At 30.8% G+C, this 20,989-nt stretch overlaps 1 protein-coding gene across 1 annotated transcript in view; it reads right to left on the bottom strand.

The window, feature by feature from the left end:
• LOC111084921 (myelin transcription factor 1-like) overlaps nucleotides 1-20,989 on the bottom strand; it is a 65,619-nt gene that overhangs the window by 23,856 nt on the left and 20,774 nt on the right. The window contains exons 3-7 of the mRNA XM_022381535.1: nucleotides 14,286-14,326; nucleotides 13,392-13,419; nucleotides 9,503-9,565; nucleotides 8,493-8,584; nucleotides 6,716-6,935 (exon numbers count right to left, since the gene is read on the bottom strand). Coding sequence (XP_022237243.1) covers nucleotides 6,716-6,935; nucleotides 8,493-8,584; nucleotides 9,503-9,565; nucleotides 13,392-13,419; nucleotides 14,286-14,326 — 444 coding nt within the window. The remainder of the gene's footprint in view (nucleotides 1-6,715; nucleotides 6,936-8,492; nucleotides 8,585-9,502; nucleotides 9,566-13,391; nucleotides 13,420-14,285; nucleotides 14,327-20,989) is intronic.

Genomic DNA, 20,989 nt, shown 5'->3' with positions numbered 1-20,989 from the left:
TCGATCCTAATATAAAAGGAAAACTCGAAAAAATATAAGCCACTAGATAGGTTAAAACTTGGTATACCACTTGTGAACACAATCTAAATATTTCTTACTTTTTTCATTCCTCTGCTGAAGTTGTACGAAATATATAATGCAAGTATGTAGATTTGGAAGAATTAAAGTATTCTTCCAGTTTCTAAAAGCTGTCTTAGTTTTGGAAGCTTTATGTTTCAAAAATAAGTCGTAAGTTTAGTTTAAGGACCTTTATAATTATTTTGATATCTTTCTGCTGACGAAATAGAAGAATAACTTCGAATGAAATTTTCAAACTACATCTTATCTTTTAACAGATCATTAGAGTGTCATTTTCATCAGACATCTTTCCTAACGACTTCATTATACTCCTAGAAGTTGTAAAGCTATTTGGTAATTATTTTTGCAATCACCATTTGGATGAAATTTTCATTGCAGTTTTTTTCTCTCTTCTGACCAATCAGTTACTATCGCTGTTTTGATGATGTAATCTGTTTATTTAGTTATATTTCTATTAAGAAGTAATTGTTTTCCGGCAACAAAGAATTCAGGATAGGTAAAAATAGTTCAACTTTATTTCTATGTCATCTGCTTGTTAGCTGGAGGTTTGTGATTCAAGTTTGAATTTGATTCTCTTACGTAAGTTCTGCTCATCTTGAATCCTATTTTTGCCAAACTCTCTTAAGATATACATATTAGGAATGTCATAGGATGCTTGAAGAAATTGAAGTTAAATTGTACGTGTTAATTTTCTGATAGTTTCATTGCCTGTTCGAATATCAATAAAATGATATACTATTACATACAAAATACTATTCGATATAGTGTAATAATTTTAGTCTATGTACCAGTGAGACCATGATGAACACAAGGTATTGACCATTAGAAATGATTACCAGCAGTAACTAGTTATACTCAGTAGGGCTATCATTCATATCAAGGCCAGCGTCCTTGGAATATGCTGGATGACATGAAAGCTGAACCATGCTGTACAATATTCAACATGTCTGTGAGATGATCCATAGAAAATCAGTTGTGTATTGTGGAGCGGCAAGTTGAATATTGGATAGCTTCGTTTAGCTGTCAGTCAGATCATCACGAGAATTCAATCAAATATGCTAGGCATCGTTGACATGAATGGTGGCTGAAGTCACTAGATGTGGCGTCCTCTTATAGCCATTTCTGATAACTACATTCGTGTTCTTCGTCCTCTGTAACTTTACTCCTTTTCAGGCAACACGAATTTGAGTGAATTTGACCATAGAGACAAAAACATAAAATTCAGAATAATAGCCATATCTCAAGGTTTGACTAATTCATTTTGTACTTAAGTTTTGGAAAATAAATCTGTGCTTTGTAATTAAATTTAATGAATGTTTCGTGATTCCTCTAATTAAAAATTCAATGTTCGGATAGGATATCGAGCAGATAAGTTATTTACTTGTGACACAATCTGTTCTAATCCAAAAGAAGATCTGAAAATAATTGCAGATTTTAAGTTTTACGATATATAGTATCAACACAAATGGAGGGAAGGGATTCAACCTTACCAAAGATTGCGATATGGCGAGAAAAAAGTTTCAATTTTTATCTTTTATCAGCATCTACTCATATATTCAGTAAGAAGATTTTTCGTGTATGAATATGAACAAAAACATTTTAGCATCACGTATAGGACATAGCAGATAAGGTTTTCTCTCCAAAACAGTGCTCTTGAAATCGGCTGATTAACAATACACATACAGTGTAAGTTGAAAAGCTTCCTTTAAATCAATTATATATGCAATAGTAAGTTGTATAATGTTGTATAGATAAGCATGACCATTTTTAGGGTAACAAGTGTAACTAATGTTACAAAAACAACAGTATATTATGAAACATTCTACTCTTAACCGACTTAACAAAGGCTTCTAATAAAAACATGCATGACTATACTTGTGAATGTTTTGGTTATTTTTATATAATCAAACAAACACTTGGAATTATGTATACAAACCGTGTAGCAGTGACCCCCAAAAAAGTATAGTAAAAAATATATTATGTAATTTTTTCGGGAAAATTGTATGTATGATTACATGATGTAATTACTGTTATTAGATCCAGACTATATTTTAGAAAGATACATTTTCAGTAGTAAAGGAAAAACAAACTTACTCACATTGATATCTCTGTAATAGGAGTTATAAACGTAGGTCAGGAGTTGTGTTTTTATAAATACAAAAACTGTTATTTGTTAAAATGATTTGTTTTTTTTAATTAAAGCATTTCTTTTGAAACTGTTTTTTTGAAAATGTGTGATAAGACTGGTACTATATTTATGTTGTCATGAGTAAATCTGGTTAATGAATTATCTATATGTCTGAAATACTTATGGAAATGCACATATAAGAGACACAAACAATGAGTGCTTGCAACTAAATCTTCAATTTATTGTCAGTACAATATCTATTATAGAAAATGAAAAAGCAAGTAAACTGTTCAACGCATTATTGATTTATATATGTTTAAAACAGAGCTTTACGTCTTCTTTTATTGTACTATATGTATATAATGTATTGATTGTGAAATGTTGCTTCAAATGTCTCAAATTATTTCCCACAATTCAGCCAAGTTGTTGAGTTTTTCATATACCTTCTTACTTTTCATATAAGCCTATGCAGCTTTAATAATATACCTATCGAAATTCTGTGCAGGCTAAGCAATAGTTTCGAGTGTTTCATTGGCCCCTTTTTATTCCAGGTAACGTGTCACCACGTGTCCTGAACAATTGAGGTCACTTTCTTGCTGAATAGTTAATCTGTTCAACAGACCTTGTTCCTGAAGGAATGACATGATGGATAAGAATCTGCCTGTGTCTTTCGATAGCCAGGGTGCCAGCAGCTTTTCGTAGATTTCCGAAACCACTGGCTGAGATGTAGCCTACACTTTTATAGGTTTCCCAGCATGTTTCGCTGTAAATGTTTCACATTAACCATGATACCGTTCTCCTCTCTACCACCAAACAAACCATAGTTGATTGTTTCTAAGCAATTTAAATTGCGATTCATCTGTAAATAGCACTTTTATCCATCTTTGCTCATTTTATTATTTGAGGTGTGAGGCCCACTTCTCTGCTTTAGTTTTATACCTCCAAAGCAATATTTTTTGAGCAGCTGCGCATCCACTGAGGCCACTTGAAGCTAACGTGTGTCTAAATTAGGTGTAACATTCCACTTGTAAACGTAACTAGATCGTTGGCAAGATCTTTATTGAATTGTCTTATATCACATTAGGAGCATCCCTGAGTTACTTAACATCACTTTTGAAAAAGTTTAAGCTCTCTACCTCGACTGCTTCTATTATCAACAGAAGTAGTTTAACGTGCCTGATTAAGATATTCATTACAGTTTCGATTGTAACACTAAATTCCGCAAGGAGTAGACAAAATGTTTATTTCTGCTGCGAAAAAACCCGCAATCACTAAGGAGATATAGTTGTCACTAAGTTTAGTGAAAACAAAGTGCTCTCAGGTATTCATTTAAATGCATTTCCAAGCTACATGTTAATTTTATGGTCAAGTTTTGTTAATTCTAATCATATTATTGTTATTATTAACCACAAGTTACACAATATTTGTGACCTTCAACTAAGGAATAAAGTACCCCCACATCGAAAAATTAGCTCTACTTCAAGGTTAAGTGTCAAATATGTTGCAAAGGGCCTAAGAACAGGCTCAGCAAACATTATTCCTGTCCTTTGTTCTTATGAGCATCAAAACAACCTTCCATAATATTTCTTAATATATATTTGTTTATCAAGTATTGTGAAAATGTGTAAACTTAGCCCTTTGGTCGAACGTCATACACAATGATGACGTCAAAGTTTATAGAGAACAACAAATGACACTGATAGTTAGAAAATCTGAAGATACTAGGAATAGTGACATGCTAGTGTGGCAATTTGACTGGTCGGATGACATCCAATCAAAGTGTAAACTACTAGCATGTGACTATACTTAGATGATGTCCATTTTTATATTGGCATGACCAGAGGATTAGGGCGCTTGACTCGCAATCTGCGGATCACGGGATCAAATCCTGTCACTGAACATGCTCGCCCTTTCAGCCGTGGGAATGTTTTAATTTGCTTAAATTTAAAATCCCTATAAGCATGTTATATTATTTTACATTCGATATTTTTACAGTTAAGCTTAAACTGATATTTTGGGCGAATGTACTTGTTATCTAGTGCCAGTGGTCCTACGTGTACGAGCATTACTACTGTTGGTGGTTTTACGTGGATAAATGTACGTTACTGCTGTCATTGATCGTATGCGAACGAGTTCATGTGCTACTGCTGTTATCGATTTTACGTAAACAAGTTTATATGTTAGTGCTGTGAGTTTAATTAAAAGTCCTGCACCTATCACAACAACACCATGACTGTAAGCTCTCTTCTGATGATTTTGAGTTTTCAATAATGCTACCAATCGATGAGCTCCTGGCTTCTTCGTTTACGTTGATTTAAATCGAAACTTAACTTGAATCTATACATTTTCCATTATTACTATTATTTTTCATTACTGTTATTAGCTTGAACTTATTTTTTTATGTTTTCAAAGCTCCAGTTTTTCTCTGATTTTCGAGAGAAGAAAAGAAACTACTCTTTAAATATCATTAGCCAAATTAAATTCTGATTAAAACTATGTTCTAAGAAAACAGCATCAGATTGGCTTTGATTCAGACTTCACATCCCCCTGTTTATTTCATAGCATAAATTACACCCTTCGATACTTATATATTCCTCAAGTTATTTCAAAATCCATACCTTTCTTTCTTTTTATTCTGGAAGTCTGTTAAAGCCTCACAGCGAGTGTGACCTTAAGTATTTTACATCTCTGTATTGTTGTCTATATAAGCTGTCTCTCACAGCATAAAAATTAAAGTTTTAAAATAATTACGCTTTTGAAAAAAACTCTTGAACTATTGTAAAACCCATTCAATCAAGAAGCAATTCCCAGAGTTTTAAAATATTTCACTTTTTGGTTTTGTGCAGTCTAGTGTCTCAAACTTAAACGTGTGTGAAGAAAATCGTATAATGCTTTGTCCTCAAAGGTGAATACGAATTATTTGGTTAACTTCTGTTTATAAAAACAAATACTCAAACAAAACTAATAGAAACCTACAATAACTGACTTTAGTTTTACACCACATATTTTGACTTGAAATACCCTGTAATGAAGAAAATTTAAAGAAAAGGTACAAAATATAGCACCTCAACACGTTTCTTTATTGGCTTAACCATAAAAGTTCGTGTATGAAAATCTCAAAGGTTTATTCGGAAGAAGTTCAGATAAAAACAGTCTATCTACTTCTCAGGCTAGACTTTTAATTCAATGTGATAAGGATCACAAATCACACAAATGTATTAATAAATACATTAGATAAGTCGATAAAAAAATCAATCCCGCACAGTTTAAATGTAACAGTTTTGGCAAAATATTGCGCCTACACAATTTATATGTTAACAAGCTTTGCAAAATATTACGCCTGTACAATTTATATGTTAACAGCTTGGTAGAATATTGCGCCTGTACAATTTATATGTTAACAGCTTGGTAGAATATTGCGCCTGTACAGTTTATATGTTAACAGATATGACTAAAATAGGCCTGTAAGTTGATAGGTTTTAAGGTCGTGGCTAAATTAGGTTTGCATACTTGATATGTTAACGGGGTTGGCAAAATACTGGTAACAGATGTGGCTAAATACCGCATGCAGAGTTTAAATGTTAATAAGCTTGGCAAATTATTAACCCTGCACAATTAATTTGGTAACAAATCTGGTTAAATTAGGCCAGACAGATAAAATGCTGAAAGACATGGCAAAGTAGTGGGTCTGAACAGTTTGCTTGGTTACAGATGTGGCTAAATTAGGTCTACACAGTTTAAATGCTAACAGGTGTAGTTAAATATTAGTCCTGCCCAGTTTAAATGTCAATAAACGCGGTCAATTGTTCACCTTAAGCATTCAAGAACCTCTGTAAGCAGGATTGTTTTAAAAACTAAGATGATATTTTCACAATCAGATGACTAAGGTCTAGTTTAACGAAAACTTTAGTCAAAAATAGTTTCATTTAGAGTTTACTTACTGATCAAGTATTATTCCAATGCAAGTTACAGCTTTCACAGTAAGGCAAGATTATTTTTAGAACAGGTACGACGTTTCGATCAATGGTGCGATTATTCTCAAGTACACAAGTTTTATATTTTTTTTCCACGAAGAGTGCGGTTAACTAATCATTAAAAAATCATACTTGTGATACTCATACTCTAAAAGTTATCTCTGAAATGTTCATTTTACAAAGTCAAGTGGTCTACGACAAAAAACAAATACCATATGTACTTGAGAATGATCGCACCAGTGATTGAAACGTCGTAACTTTTCTAAAAATAATCTTCCTTGTTGTAAAAACTATAACTTGTAATAAAATCATTTAGTCAAGGATGTTTATTCGCTTGTAACACTTGTCATTGTATTTGCTGAGAAAACAAACAAAAATTTGGTCAGAGATACTAAAAAGCTGATATAATAATATTTCGTCGTATTCATTTTAGAGATAACGTTTAGAGTAGAGGTATCACAAAAACTTTTTTAATAATTAGTCAACCGCACTATTCAAAAACAAAACTGTTAACTAAAATAAAACGGAAATTCACCTGAAACCTCTTTCATGTTTTACCGGCTTTTCTGTCTTTTCCATATCGAAGTAATTCGGTTTCAGATAGCCATGTCCAAGGTGAAAGTCCATATCACTGTACTTGTTATCGAATTTTTCAAACTTTCTCGCCGCGTGACTTGAGGAACGAGGTTCGTCAAACACACTCATCACTTTCGTGTCTTTTGAGTAGCACGAGCGTGGATTAAGCTTGCTTGAGTCTGCAAATTAATACTAAATATTAATGATTTAACTCTCACTTAGTGTTTTAAGTATTTCTATGGTAACTGTGAAAAAAGGTTTAGTAGAAATTGTAACTATGAAAGGAATAAACAGACACATATATGTATACACATGATGAAGATATGGACTGTTTCTGTTTTGGTTGTCTCTGAATAAAATATTCACTACTTGTTTGCTGGCCAATATGTTGGCGTAGCTTTGGTATACATATAACCATAGCTGTTTGTTAAGTTCGAATACCTGCTTAAAAATTATCAGCTGTTTCGAAAAAAATATGAAATGTCAAGTACAAGTGGCTGAAATTAAGTTTTAAGGCTTATAACACTAAAAACCGGGTTTCGATACCCGTGGTGGGCATAGCACAGATAGCCTATTGTGTAGTTTGTACTAAAAAATAGATAAACTTTTCCTTCTTGCTGATTATCTCATCGTTTTTAGTTTTATTTTCGCAGTTAAATTAATCCGCTTAATTCTGAGTTATAATACAAGTTAAACCTTATGCAGTATACTTTAATCTGACGTTATCATTGTTATAATTTTCAAAAACGTCGCACATGAAAAAGTTTGTTGTTTTTCTTAAGGTTACCACAGTGTATATCTCACTCAACGTATTGATATCACAGTATGATAAGTTTAACATACTGATACTCATTATGATACTTGTGCTTACTTTACTGATATCTCAGTGTTGCTTATTTTTCATACCTTATTGAGATATAAACATTATGCTTTAGGCATACTTTACTGATATCTCAGTATTGCTTATTTTTCATACCTTATTGAGATATAAACATTATGCTTTAGGCATACTTTACTGATATCTCAGTATTGCTTGTTTTTCATATATTATTGAGATATCAACATTATGCTCTAGGCATACTTTAATGAAATCTCAGTATTGCTTATTTTTCATACCTTATTGACATATAAACATTATGCTTTAGGCATACTTTAATGAAATCTCAGTATTTCGTATTTTTGTATCACAAGATTCTCATTACTTTATAATATGTAAAACACCATAAACAACTTCGAAATATTAGAGGTCTTTATGTTTGATTGTTGAAACGCTATCATGAACATCATACATCTAACATTACTATTTCTGACACATAATAAAATGATACATCAACCATGAAGGCCCGAAAGTTTTCTCTTTTTTATTTTTATTTTGTCTTAGTGTTTTGTGATCAAATATTAACAAAATCAACATTCCTGCCGAAAGTGCAAAATTTGACAAAAACATTTATTTTGCTTTGCGAGTTCTACGATTAAAAATTGTCAAACACGTTTTTATACAAATATTAAACAAACAAATAACTCAAAGATCCATATTCTATTTAGATCCTTTTGGAAAGTAACGTATTTAATTAAACCAGTAAAAATATAAACGGAACATAAGACTACAAAATATAAAGATGTAAAAGGGATTTAACTAGAACTTCAACAAGAATAATTTTTAATTTTTTTCACCTTATCAGTATGAAAGGTTAAATTATGATGTTTTAAATCTGGAAAAAAACATTATCTTTTACCTCTATCTTTTATTGTTTGTGTCTTCATCGTTAAAGATTCATTTCCTTTTTGTAGTAACCCTTCTTCAGTGGCAATTGGACATCTAGAAATACTGAAATGTGGGTTAAAAGTAAAGGTTTTACATCGAACTAAAAAATATAAACAAAATAGAAGTAAAAAGAAATTAATAACTAAGTAATCAAACGATTCGTGAATCAAAATTCTCAAGTGTGAATTATATTGCGTTTTCATGTTTACTTAATATTAAACATGTGGCTGACTTACAAAACAAGTTCTCAATGAACTTGATAGTTCTGGTTCTTCATTCACTTTCTCCTTTTATATCTCTGGCTTATTATTTCTTCTACAGATCATAGATTAAAATAAGAATAGACTTGAATTAATATCGAAGTGGTGAATAGCTTAGAGCTTATTTGAATTATGCAGAAAGACATCGTACAAATAGGAGAGAATACTTCAAATACTGAATTTTACTTTCGTACTAAAAATTATGAGCAATTACCTCAAAAATGTTAATCTTATAACTATAATAGTTTACAACAGCTTTTTTAACACAAAGTTATAATTAAGATAGGTTTCTAGTCTATAAATGGTAAGTATTTCCTGTATGAGTAATTCCAAATGTTTTACAGTTTAGAAGAAAGCAGCTAACAATTTCTTATAGCTTTGGTATTTACAGTATTAAACTTCCCATGTTTAATAGCTAGAGACTTTAACTTCTTGATGTTCGTTCAAATTTTTAAATTGATAGGTAATTTCAGTTGTCCTAGTGGAATTACAAGAAAATATTTCCTCCAGTAGCTCCGCAGTAGACTTGAAGATCTATAACTCTAAATTTCATGGTTCGATTAACGCTATGGACTCAGAGCAGTTAGCCCATTGTGTAGCTATGCGCTACAGTAAACATAACTAAACACGAGATAAAACGAACAGAATAAAAACATTTTTGTTGTAGGTACAGTTTGTATGGCCTGATCTATATAGATTTATTATCTATAGGGTTTCTTACCTGCGGTGTGAAGATCTACTACTGTTCATGTGATCTCGACCACTGCATCCTGGGATGTAACATCTGACCAACAACAAATATATATCTTAGATACGTTAACTGTAGCTTATTTAAAAAAAAAAACTAACAAAGGTTCCAATCTGTACGCAATAACGTTACAGCTGATAGACAGACATTTCTTTATGTGTAATTTTTGCAAGGAGTCAAGAAAAAAAGAAAGAAAGAAATATATATATATAATATATAAATATTAATACAGACCAAAACTAAAATGACATACCGATTTTTAAAAAGGAGAAAGTGAAATTCAACTATACTAATTTATATTTATATTTCGTCCTCCAATGCGCCTTATCAATATTTTCCCCATTACAGTATAATATTTTACTCAACTTTTCTAAATATTTACATGCACTCTTGGTCAAAACGTTTACATACTGTTTTTATTGATGTTATTGTCTACATGCGTGGATTAATTATTGAGTAAATGCCCGAGTAGTAACAGAGAAAGTAGCGTATGATCGGACAAACATGTATAAGTTGTTATTCTGGTCTGTATAAGTTGTTTTGAGCATTTGTTCGTCAAAACACACGTACACACCCGTTTTGTATAAAAAGGTGTGATTTTGGTATAATATTTTTTGAAAAAGATCAACTCTTTGTTCAGACGATTTCTCTATACTTTGTGCAGAGTCATGCCTCGTCACGTGACAGAAGTTATAGGGCGTCAAATTGTTTGACTGTCCAGAAATGGTATGAAGTAAACGGACCTTTCCAAAGCAGTGTATTGTATCCAGAATCCTGAAACGTCATCGGACTACAGGAAACGTAGCTCCAGGAAAGTCTACTGGTAAACGTCGAAAATCTACTACCATCTACTGTTTTGAACAGGTTAACACGTCAAGGTCGAAAGAAGTCTTGTAACACCTTAAATCAGGAATGGCGTGAACACATTCATTCCAGGTTACCTAGAAGGGCAGTGAATAGCAGACTGACAAAACAAGATTATTTTGCAAGAAGGGCTATCTGCAAACCAATATTAATCAGAATTCACCGCCGTCACCATATTACTTGGGCAAGACACCAGGCCAAGTTACAATTAGGACAGTGGCAACATCTCATCTTTTTACATGAGTCTTGTTTCCGGCTTGTTAAAGCTGATGGTAAGATTCGTGTTTGTCGTTTGCCTGGAGAAAGATGAGGGAAGACTGTCTTTCCCATAGGAGATGATGCAGTACGTGTTTGAGCAGCTATTCATTTTGATGGAAAACTGCTCTTCATATCCTCCAGGAAAACGTCAATGGCGCCTCTTACAGGCATCACATGGAGACGATATTTCTGTCATATGCTGGGACAAAGTTTGACAATAACTTTGTGTTTCAGGATGACGATGCCACTGCTCACGTTGTGCGTATTGTACAGGATTATCTCGATCAGAAGAACGTTACAAGATTGTCATGGCCAGCAAAGTCTACAGATTGTAATCCCATTGAAAACTACTAGTAGAACTGAACCGGAAAATTACTAACCACGATCCTAAATCGTAGCCGACTTGCAGCGCCTTCTAGTGACAAGTTGGGCTGAAATCACAGTGGATTAAATCAATAACTTCATCGACAATATGTCAGTCACCTTGCTGGGGTTATTAGAGCGCGAGGAAGACTAACCAAGTACTGAAAGTTTAATATGAACTGATATAAGGTTACAGACGCTGTTTATAATAATTTGATGTTATATTTTGTCATTATATATGTTTTGGTCAGGTTTTGTTGTGATAAATGAAATGCTGAATTACACATCTTTCTACAGGAATCTGAAAAAAATATTTGCTCTTGAATAAATCGTTCATGGTGTCCATAGAACCTGTATCATAATACAAATTACATATGTAGATGTTTAATACCACAGCGCTAACTGTATTTGTATTCCATCTTAATAATATTGTTTTTATTTGTTACAAAATATGCAAACATTTTGGCCAAGACTGTGTTAGTGCCTGTTTGTGCATGCTGCCTGAAAAAATATCAAATTTCAGTGATAATATAACAAAATTGAGAAAAAATTATTCTATTTTACAAGTAAATCGTAAAGAAAACAGATTTATCTCAAATTATTTACAACAAAACATGAAATGAACTGAAGAGTTTGAACAAAAAATTAAGAAGTGAAAACAAGAAACTCAAAGGTTTCAAAAAAGGAATCAACTAATAAAAATACTTGAAATTCAAGAGTTGCACCAGAAAGAAGCAATCAGTAAAAAACAGTTAAGATGAGCGTTTCATAACAATGAATCAAACAACAAAAATATACTCAAATGAAAGGTTTCAGAAGAAAGATTCAAGTAGTAAAAACGCAAGAAACTCGAGGGTTCATAAAGAGGAATCAAGAACTAAAGAAAAGGGTATAAACTTAGGACTTACAAAATATTATGTCATAGAAAACACAGGTGATGAACTTTAAAATCTTTATTTAGCAAACCTGAACTCTTGGGGTAATCAAAATAACACAGTGATATTAACAACAAATAGTTAAACAATAGAAAAGAGAACGGAATCATTGGTTTAAAGACAGTCAAATCATACAAAATTAAGTGATTTTACAGCTACAAGTCTCTGGTCTTTTACTCACTAGTATTGATATTGTTACAAAAGATACTACTAGTTTAATTGAATTTAGTAGAATAGAACTCTTTTCTTATTTACTAGTTAAAGTATAAAAATATTTTGTATAAGTGGCTCTTAGTTATATATATATATATATTGATTAAATTTCCTTTACAAGTGTAATCTTTATATGAAAGTGAAACGTAACCTTCAAAACGAATAACATAATATTTGACTGGATGTCGAAATTTATACGTCAATTGTGAAGTCTTTATTTCTTATATTTTTGCTGTATTGAGACATATTCGCCGCTTATTTATGTTCTGTAAACTATCTGCGATTTTAATTTTTTAATTATTCAAGCTTAACTTACAACGAAGCACTATACATAAAAAAATTCTAAAGAGTCAATTTCCAGTGGTTTATTTGGCTTAAGGATATAAAAACATTTCTGATGCACACAAACAGTTCAAATGTTGTTCACTAGATGGCAGAACATATAAACCTCATATGCAATTTACAAGTCTCTACATTCATATAGTGCTTAACATCAGGGCAAGTATATCTAACTAGAATTAATGCTTACTTATAGTACTGACATACAACATTTAAAAAAACTAGTATATGCACTTTCAACAAAACCAAAAAAGTAACTTTAAAAGAAGAGTTCCAGCTCTTGTAGATGCTATTAATTTAAAGTTATACAAGACACACTACCTTCTACTATTTTGCTACATCATAATATGATTTATGTTCCTTTCCACAAAATTATGTTTGTAATACAATTAAAAACTAATATAATTTTTTCATACATGATATAATATATGATCGTACTTATTTGTTTTATATGTTTTACCATACATATTTATTATATCATCGTACTTATAGTTACGTGGCACATGTTTTACCATACATGATTTAATATATCATCGTACTTATTTTTATGTGGCACATGTTTTATAATTGTTTGTACTCTTCGGCAATTAGCTACTAATGAAAAAAAAAAAGAAGTATCTTATTTAAACTGCAAATGAAACAATTATTATTTGATAGCAAGAGAAAATTAAAGGTTTCGTTCAACGAAAACCCTGACAGATTTGTAGAGTATTAATTTGGAAATACTTATTCAAGAAAGACACCGTAGAAGCTGCCTTAGATACAAACATGTTTGAAACACCTTAGGCCTTAATTAGCAACTGCTTCCATTTCATGTAATGTAAATGAAAGCAAGAACTATACAAACTATTATAAAATGTTTAATGGTTAAAAAAACGCTCTGTACTCACTTAACGGCCGAATCTTTCTTCGATATTACTGAAAAATAGAAGTTATGTTTTATTTTGAATAAAAAAGACCTTGTACATACTATCTAGTCACTGCGTATATTTATTTATTTAACATAACAACTATGCTATTTTAACACCTAAAAGAAAGTGAGCATAACGCAACAACCTCTCTCTATTTGAGTTGGGTATTCTATAGTTATGAACATGTAGATCAGAAAAATAAAAGAATACGTCATCTACTATATTTAACCTCCTCTATTCGCACGTCTCGCACGTGGAATAAATAAGTAGATACGTGTACTTGAGCTTACACATCTCTCTCTGAAATTACCATTCACTCTCTGCAGTCATTGTGGGAAACTAGTTACTTTTAATGAAACAGAAGAATATAATTCAAAAAGTGTAAAACATGCTAGTAACAAGAGAGTTTTGGGATGATAAGAAGAAACTTATCTCCTGAAGTAGGTGTTCCAATCCCGTTATAGTTACACACTTGTATGGATAGCATAAGAGCACACAAGATGTCTTAGCCTTTGCTTGTAATATCTACCATTATAAGTAATAAAATTAGAATTGATCATTCTAATTTACCACTCAGAATAAATAATTGGATAATTATCAATAAACACTGAGAAGTGTGGTAAAGATATTAGAAAATATAATTAATAATTTAATATTTCTGCTGGTAAACTGCTGTTTCTTTGCAAACCAATGACATATCAGGCAAATAATAAATATAACATCATTCTTATCATTTTAGACACTTAACGTTTTATCCTTTAACGCAAAGAAACGTAACAGTGATAAATCGTTTATTTTAATGAGAATTATAGCGCAATACACATGAATTATAACAAATGACACAAACAACACTTTTTCTGATAACTTTCATACCTTCTGGATAGACTGTTTCTCTTCCAGAAGAGTTGGAGAGACTGAAAAAAAATCAAGCATCTTACTAGTACATATTTAGATCACTTACATGTAAACATATAAATATATTTAATATCATTTTATTTATTACTAAGCGCAAAGCTACACATTTGTGCTGTTCCTGTTGCAGGTATCGAAAGCCGATTTTCGGCGTTATAAGCCCTTGACTTACAGATCTACTACCGTGGTGTTTGAAGATGCCATACTTAATACTCTCTATAACGATACCAACAAATACAGGATTCTTTATCGATTTAATGTAAGTACTTGAGTCGGTTTTATAGTTTGTGATCAAATTGTAAGATTTTGATATCAATTCAATCCCAGTATTATTTTCCATAAAAAAATCCTATAATTTTTCTGCCAATAAGTAGCTATTTGATCAGAATATCATTTAACGTAAAAACAAATTAACTTATAGAAATGTGCCTCGCTTAGTACAAACCATCACCAGTTGGAAAAATGAAATGGTTCTTAAATAATTGTTTGCCGAAGTCTGTCTGAATAGGTATTTGGTTGTTATGCATGACCTGGAAGGGTCAGGTTCTGTTCTATTATTTGCCGAGCGATTTTTTATTTTTATTTTGCACAAACCTACACGAGAGCTATCTGTGCTAGCCGTCCCTAATTTAGCAGTGAAAGACTAGAGGGAAGTCAGCTAGTCAACACCACCCACCACCATATCCTGGGCTACTCTTTTACCAAAGAATAGTGGGATTTACCGTCACATTATAATACCCTCTCGACCGAAAGGGCAAGCATGTTCGGTGACGGGGATTCGAACCAACAACTCTCAGATTGCAAATCAAGTGCTCTAACCAACAGGTCATGCTAGGCCTTTGCCGAGCGAATCAAGGAAATGAGGGCTATAGGCCAGAAGCAAGTTCCATAGCGAGAGTGTTTTAAGACTTACATTTGATTTACTTGGCTCATTTTTAGTGATTCTCATCTGTGATAAATTGAACGATTTCATTTATAAAGAGTTATACTTTTAAAATAAATAAATTCTGCTGAACAAAAAAAGAGCATTTTGGACGAGCCACTCGGCCTTTCCCCTTGTAGTATGCATCATTTGACATGAATTATAAGTTATTTTATTCAAAATAGGAAAACTAACAACTTTAAAAAAGTACAACATCACGTCACCATAGTGTTAATGGGTTTTTTACAAAATTGATCAACTGAACTTACACAAATATCCAAAATATTTGTGCAGCGGTAACTCTGCAGGTTTATGACGCTAAAAAATCGGGTTTCGATATTCGTGATGGGCAAAACACAGATAACCTATTATGTAGCTTTGCACTTAACAACAGCTAAACCAAAACCAACCATTTGTAGTTATACAAAAACCTTCTCACGAAACATAAAAATATTTTTACAAAACACTAAAATACATCTAAATTATGTGGGACAAGAGTACATTCATGATGTTAGAGAAACACGCAGGTTCAAGAATTCTTGACAGAAATGAACCAAAATCCTATAGGGTTTTTATTCATTTCTACAAAAGTACAGATAGTCATATTATTCCAGCAATAGTTGGTGTAATCATGGCTCGAAGACAGACATTCAACAGGATAAATACGTAGAAATTAGTTAAACAAGTAAAATTTATGTGATAATTCATGTTTCAGTAAAAAAAAAACAACTCCGAAAAAGATATGTGAAACTAACACTGTGAATAATAGAAACGGTCAAGGAAGAAAGCCCAAACATTTCAAAAGTGCTTTCATCTTTACACGATGTAATATAATGTAATAAACTATACTTAAAAGCTGATAACTCATCACAGAAAGTGACATGTAAGGTGTTCCAGGTGTTTTGAGGGAGCTATTTTCCTAGAATTGCAGGTGGGGTATATATTCCATTGAGTTTTTACACATTGGTGAATTTTTCAGTTATTATGGCATTATTATTTTAGTGTGTGTCTTAGGTATTTTATTCTGGTGGTTTAAGAAGTGATTGAATTTGCTTGTCTTTTAAAAGTTACGCTAAACTAAAAACAATCTAAAAATTGAGACGTTCAGCATAAAATATTTCTAATAGAGATGCTTACTGACATTTTTATGTTATAATATAAATTGATCTGGATTCTCTCCCCCCTCCATCAATGCGATATTTTAAATCTATATTATGGTCGTAGTTTAAGTATATATTGTAAAAGTTTTCAGTACAATACTACAATGATAGACCATTAAAATAGATAAATTTAACTAATTAATATGGTTGAATTAAGCAAAAAAATTAGAACACACATCAAATATAGTACATGATTTTTAGATGTTGCTTTCTTAAATCAAACAAACAAAAATTATGCAAATGATTACACAGGCCTGCGATGGTTTTATTGTCTTGGCATTTTTACATTTTCTACAGTAATTAATTCCTGTGCGCTGAATCCGAAAATGGTATCCATTTTTCTCCATCACGTACAGATTTTTCCCAAAACGTCATAACGCAATACATAAAAGAAAGACCACAACACGTATTTTTTAGACTAAAAGACGTAGATTTCACAAACAAAATCAGGATGCATATTCGTTTGACATGAATGTTCTACCCTTTTCTTCAGTTTGGTTGTATTTTTGCTAAAAAAATACAATAAAAAAATGTTCATTGTAGTAAACGAAATAATTATTTGATCTAAATAAGAGTCTTTTTCTTCCCGATTTGTGAAAAATACTTACGTGATAGAAAAAAAATCAAAATTATTTTCGAACTCTGCGTGGCTGAATTATGAAAAATCCGTTATTAAAATCAAAACAACTTTTATTATGAAGTTTAAATTCGCAGGAGTGTGTTATTTGGTATTATAAACCATGTTTGGTTTTGAATGATATACACTAGATAGATAAGTCAAATTATTCGTGTTTAAAACGTTTATTTATGCGAAGTATAAGTGGAAATATTCACTGACAAATCATTTTCCAATTGCACTCAAGGTAAGTATCAATACTAAATCTTATAATGAATTTGTGGTGTTGGCAAGATGTATTTATGTAAAAAATAGATTATCGAATATGAAGCCAACATTTAAGAAATATATACATTACATGAGAAGAATTTGAGATAAAATTTATCAATGTCAATATTGCATGGGAAAAAATGATAAGAAAATATAAATAATCAAATAAAAAACGCGACTCAATATCTAATTAAATATGCAAGAAATCTATAGAATAAGAAATTTCTTGAAAAACAAAAATAAATTGTATAAGAAAAAAAATATCTACTTTAAACATAAAACAGCACAACTCACAACCTTCCATATCAACACTAGCTTCTTCTAGCATGAAGATAAGTACCAACAACAACAAGAAGGTCTAGCTAGCTACGAGCTCATAAACCTCTAAATTTCAAAGTTTACGCTCTCGAAACAGTCGCTTTACGCCCCGAGATTAGGCTTAGATATGTTGATGATGCATTCGTAGTATATCGACATATTACAGATAATGTTCAAGAATTTATGAACCACCTGAACAGATAACATCTTTCGATACATTTAACAATTTAAATAGAAAAAGATAATAAACTCCCATTTCTACCCACATAATTCATTTATCAGCTTTACAGGAAACAATGAACATCCGGAAGATTTGACAAAATCAGAAAATTTAGAAGATAAACGATGAGAAGAAACAGGACGGAAACTATAGATATACACTCATGTTCTTCTGTGTCAGAAGTCTCTTTGAAAACATACATAATTTATGTAAATAACATAAACTTATAACAGTACTCAGAAGTCACAACAGAATATGAAAGTAGTATACACACATCAAAGTGGCTAAAGATCCAATAGGGAGGAAGAACAAAATTTACAGCATCTCCTGGGAATATGGATTCCAACTTATTGGAGAAACAAAAAGACCAACAAGAGTAATAAGAAACATACAAGACTCGGTAGCACCGATCCATCTGCAAGGGCCCATCATCCCAGATAAATTGGTATGATAAGTTGGAATCATAACAAAATAACAGGATATGATCACTATGAGAAAAAAACGAAAACTTCATATATACATCTAACTGATAACACACTCAGTCAAACTAGCATAAAAGTCGGCAAATTCTGGATACCCCTTTAGAAATTTTTAAACATTAGCAAATGAGTTTAACGACTACTTAAAAAAATCTCACAGAAAACATTTTAAAGAGAAGTAGTAAAGAAATTTACAAAATATCTTCCTTAAGAAATAGTATTAATATAATTTTTTTATTTACCACAGGTAATGATGAAGTTAAAACTATAATAACAAGTTTGAAAAGAGGGGACATTGTACAAAATGAAGGTATATCAGTAAATATTGTTTAAAATGTCAAAATAATATTTTATATCTATTGGTATACATTTATAACTTGTCTTTTTCCCAGAAGGACCATAAGTCCAACAAGGGCCGTGCTGTTGAATTGAGAGGAGAGAGCCGCGCAGACCAAAGAAATAAAACATTTCAATATCCCAGGCTTTCCGAACTTCCTCAGGTGACATCACTAACACAAACCTACTACGAAAAAGCATTTTTTTTGTTCCATGTAGCATTTTACAATGGGAGGGGTGAAGAGAAATCCGAAGATTTCTGAATACTCCTAGTTTTATTCTCCAAAATACGTAATTGATTTGACTTGACTCTATTAGTATTTTTTTTTTCAAAAATGACTCAAAAAGCACTAAAATTTCCAATATACAAAAACAAATAAAAGTAGTTATGTAAAACGTAAACCTATTTTTATTAGGTGGATTTTAAAAATGTTTATAACAGAAATTTTTAAGAATAAGTAGATAAATTACTTCATTTGGAGTTAGAAAAGGGTTAATTACTGAGCATTCTTTATTAAGCTTTATCTATATAAACATAATTCTTTAGATGATAATAAAATAACTTTAGTTACTTTTTATATTTAGAGAAAGCTTTTTACAAAGTGTTACATCAAATACTAACAGATAAAATAGAATTATAAAGAACAAGAGGTAACGAATTAATCTGGCTTGAAATTTATTTATTAAAGCGAACACAAGTGGTAAATATTTTTTAAACAATTTCGCTTATGAAATTTTAATCAAGGATATATTACCAGAAGGCTCGGTACTTGGAGCTATATTATTTATAACTTAGATAAATTATTTCTGTGATTTAAGATTAATTAGTAAAATTACTTATTTTGCTGATGATATATTACTGATTTTTTTTTAATTCAACAAAAGAAGTAGATAATGACACTATGGCCTTTTTTAAGAATAGTAAAGATGATTTAATGAAAATAAATTGTTAGAAATGGATATCTTAAGTTGAAAATGTTGAAGATACTCTTATTTTATATACACAAAAATAAGCAGTGAAAAATATGAAATGAAAATATTTAAAGATGCGGAAATTTAGAAATATAAGTTATTTAGACTTACAAATAGATAATCATTTAAATGGGAAACAAAATGTGCAAGGTATGGTAAATAAACAAACATTTATGTTCTATAAGATTTATTACTTGAAAAGGTGTATAGATATATAAGTGTTTAAATGTTTTTAATTTTCTTCAGCCAAGTATTACAGTATGAAATTTTGATTTGAGCAGTACCTATCCAACAGCTTCTTAGCAGATTAAGATTATAAAAAATTACTTTAAGTAAATAATAACATGAATTTATTTTAATAGGTATATTTCATTAAGTGCTTTCCCTTTGAGACACTTGTTTGTTTATAAATTATTACTATTTTTAAAACAAAAATAAGAATATTATGTACAGATTATAAGCGATGTTTATTTAACTAGAACCTAATTATTTAAATATTTGGTTCCTATAAAGAAAGCCAAAAAAAAAGATTTTCATTATTATTTAATTCCGAACAATTTTAATGATTTGGTAATAAGCTTATGAAATGGAAATAATGTACAAAGTTTCAAGAATTAATAATAATAATAATAATACTATATATATATATTTCCACTTGGATAGGCTTTATAACTTTTGGTTATCTATATTTTACATTATTTGTTTTTCTTTTCTTTTAATAAATAGAAACTTTTGTTGAACAAACAATAATAAAATCAAAACAGATAAATGGAATTAAAATGTATTTGTTTCTTTTATTATATCCCAGTTTAACTGCTTTGATTTTCTATAGAATATTTAATTGTTGTTGGTAAAAGGTCAGAAATCTTACTACTGAGATTAGCGAAACTAACACTGTATCGATCTTAAATATTGCTGTTATCTTAACCAAAACTACAAAAATAGTAGCTTTATTCATACTGAATGTGAAATGAAAAGTTCTATTTCTTGTTATGCCGGCAGTTAAAATTGTTACAAAGGATGGCTAAATTTTCAAAGAGTGCTTTACATTTTTTTAATAAACAAGTCATTCTTTATATAATCGTAATTCAGAAAAATAGCATATTAAAAGTTCAGAAGAAGGTATTTTTCCACACGAGAACCGACATGCTGTATATATAAGAATGATTATATCTAATGTGATAAATATATATTATAGAAACCTTAGAACTTACTTGGAAACAAATCATTTTCCCATAATTCTAAATTTAGTTGTATTTCGTATTTCTAGTAAAATCATTTATGCATCTTGTATAAAACTTGTAAGGAACTATACACCTGGAAAAAAGTTAAGCACCCCCAAATATTTTTCAGGATTGCTTATTGAAAATAA

Source organism: Limulus polyphemus, unplaced genomic scaffold, assembly GCF_000517525.1.
Source record: "Limulus polyphemus unplaced genomic scaffold, Limulus_polyphemus-2.1.2 Scaffold172, whole genome shotgun sequence".
In the NCBI taxonomy this organism is placed as follows: Eukaryota; Metazoa; Arthropoda; class Merostomata; order Xiphosura; family Limulidae; genus Limulus; species Limulus polyphemus.
Note: the sequence above shows the minus strand (reverse complement) of the source record. Positions and strands in the feature narration are given on the sequence as shown.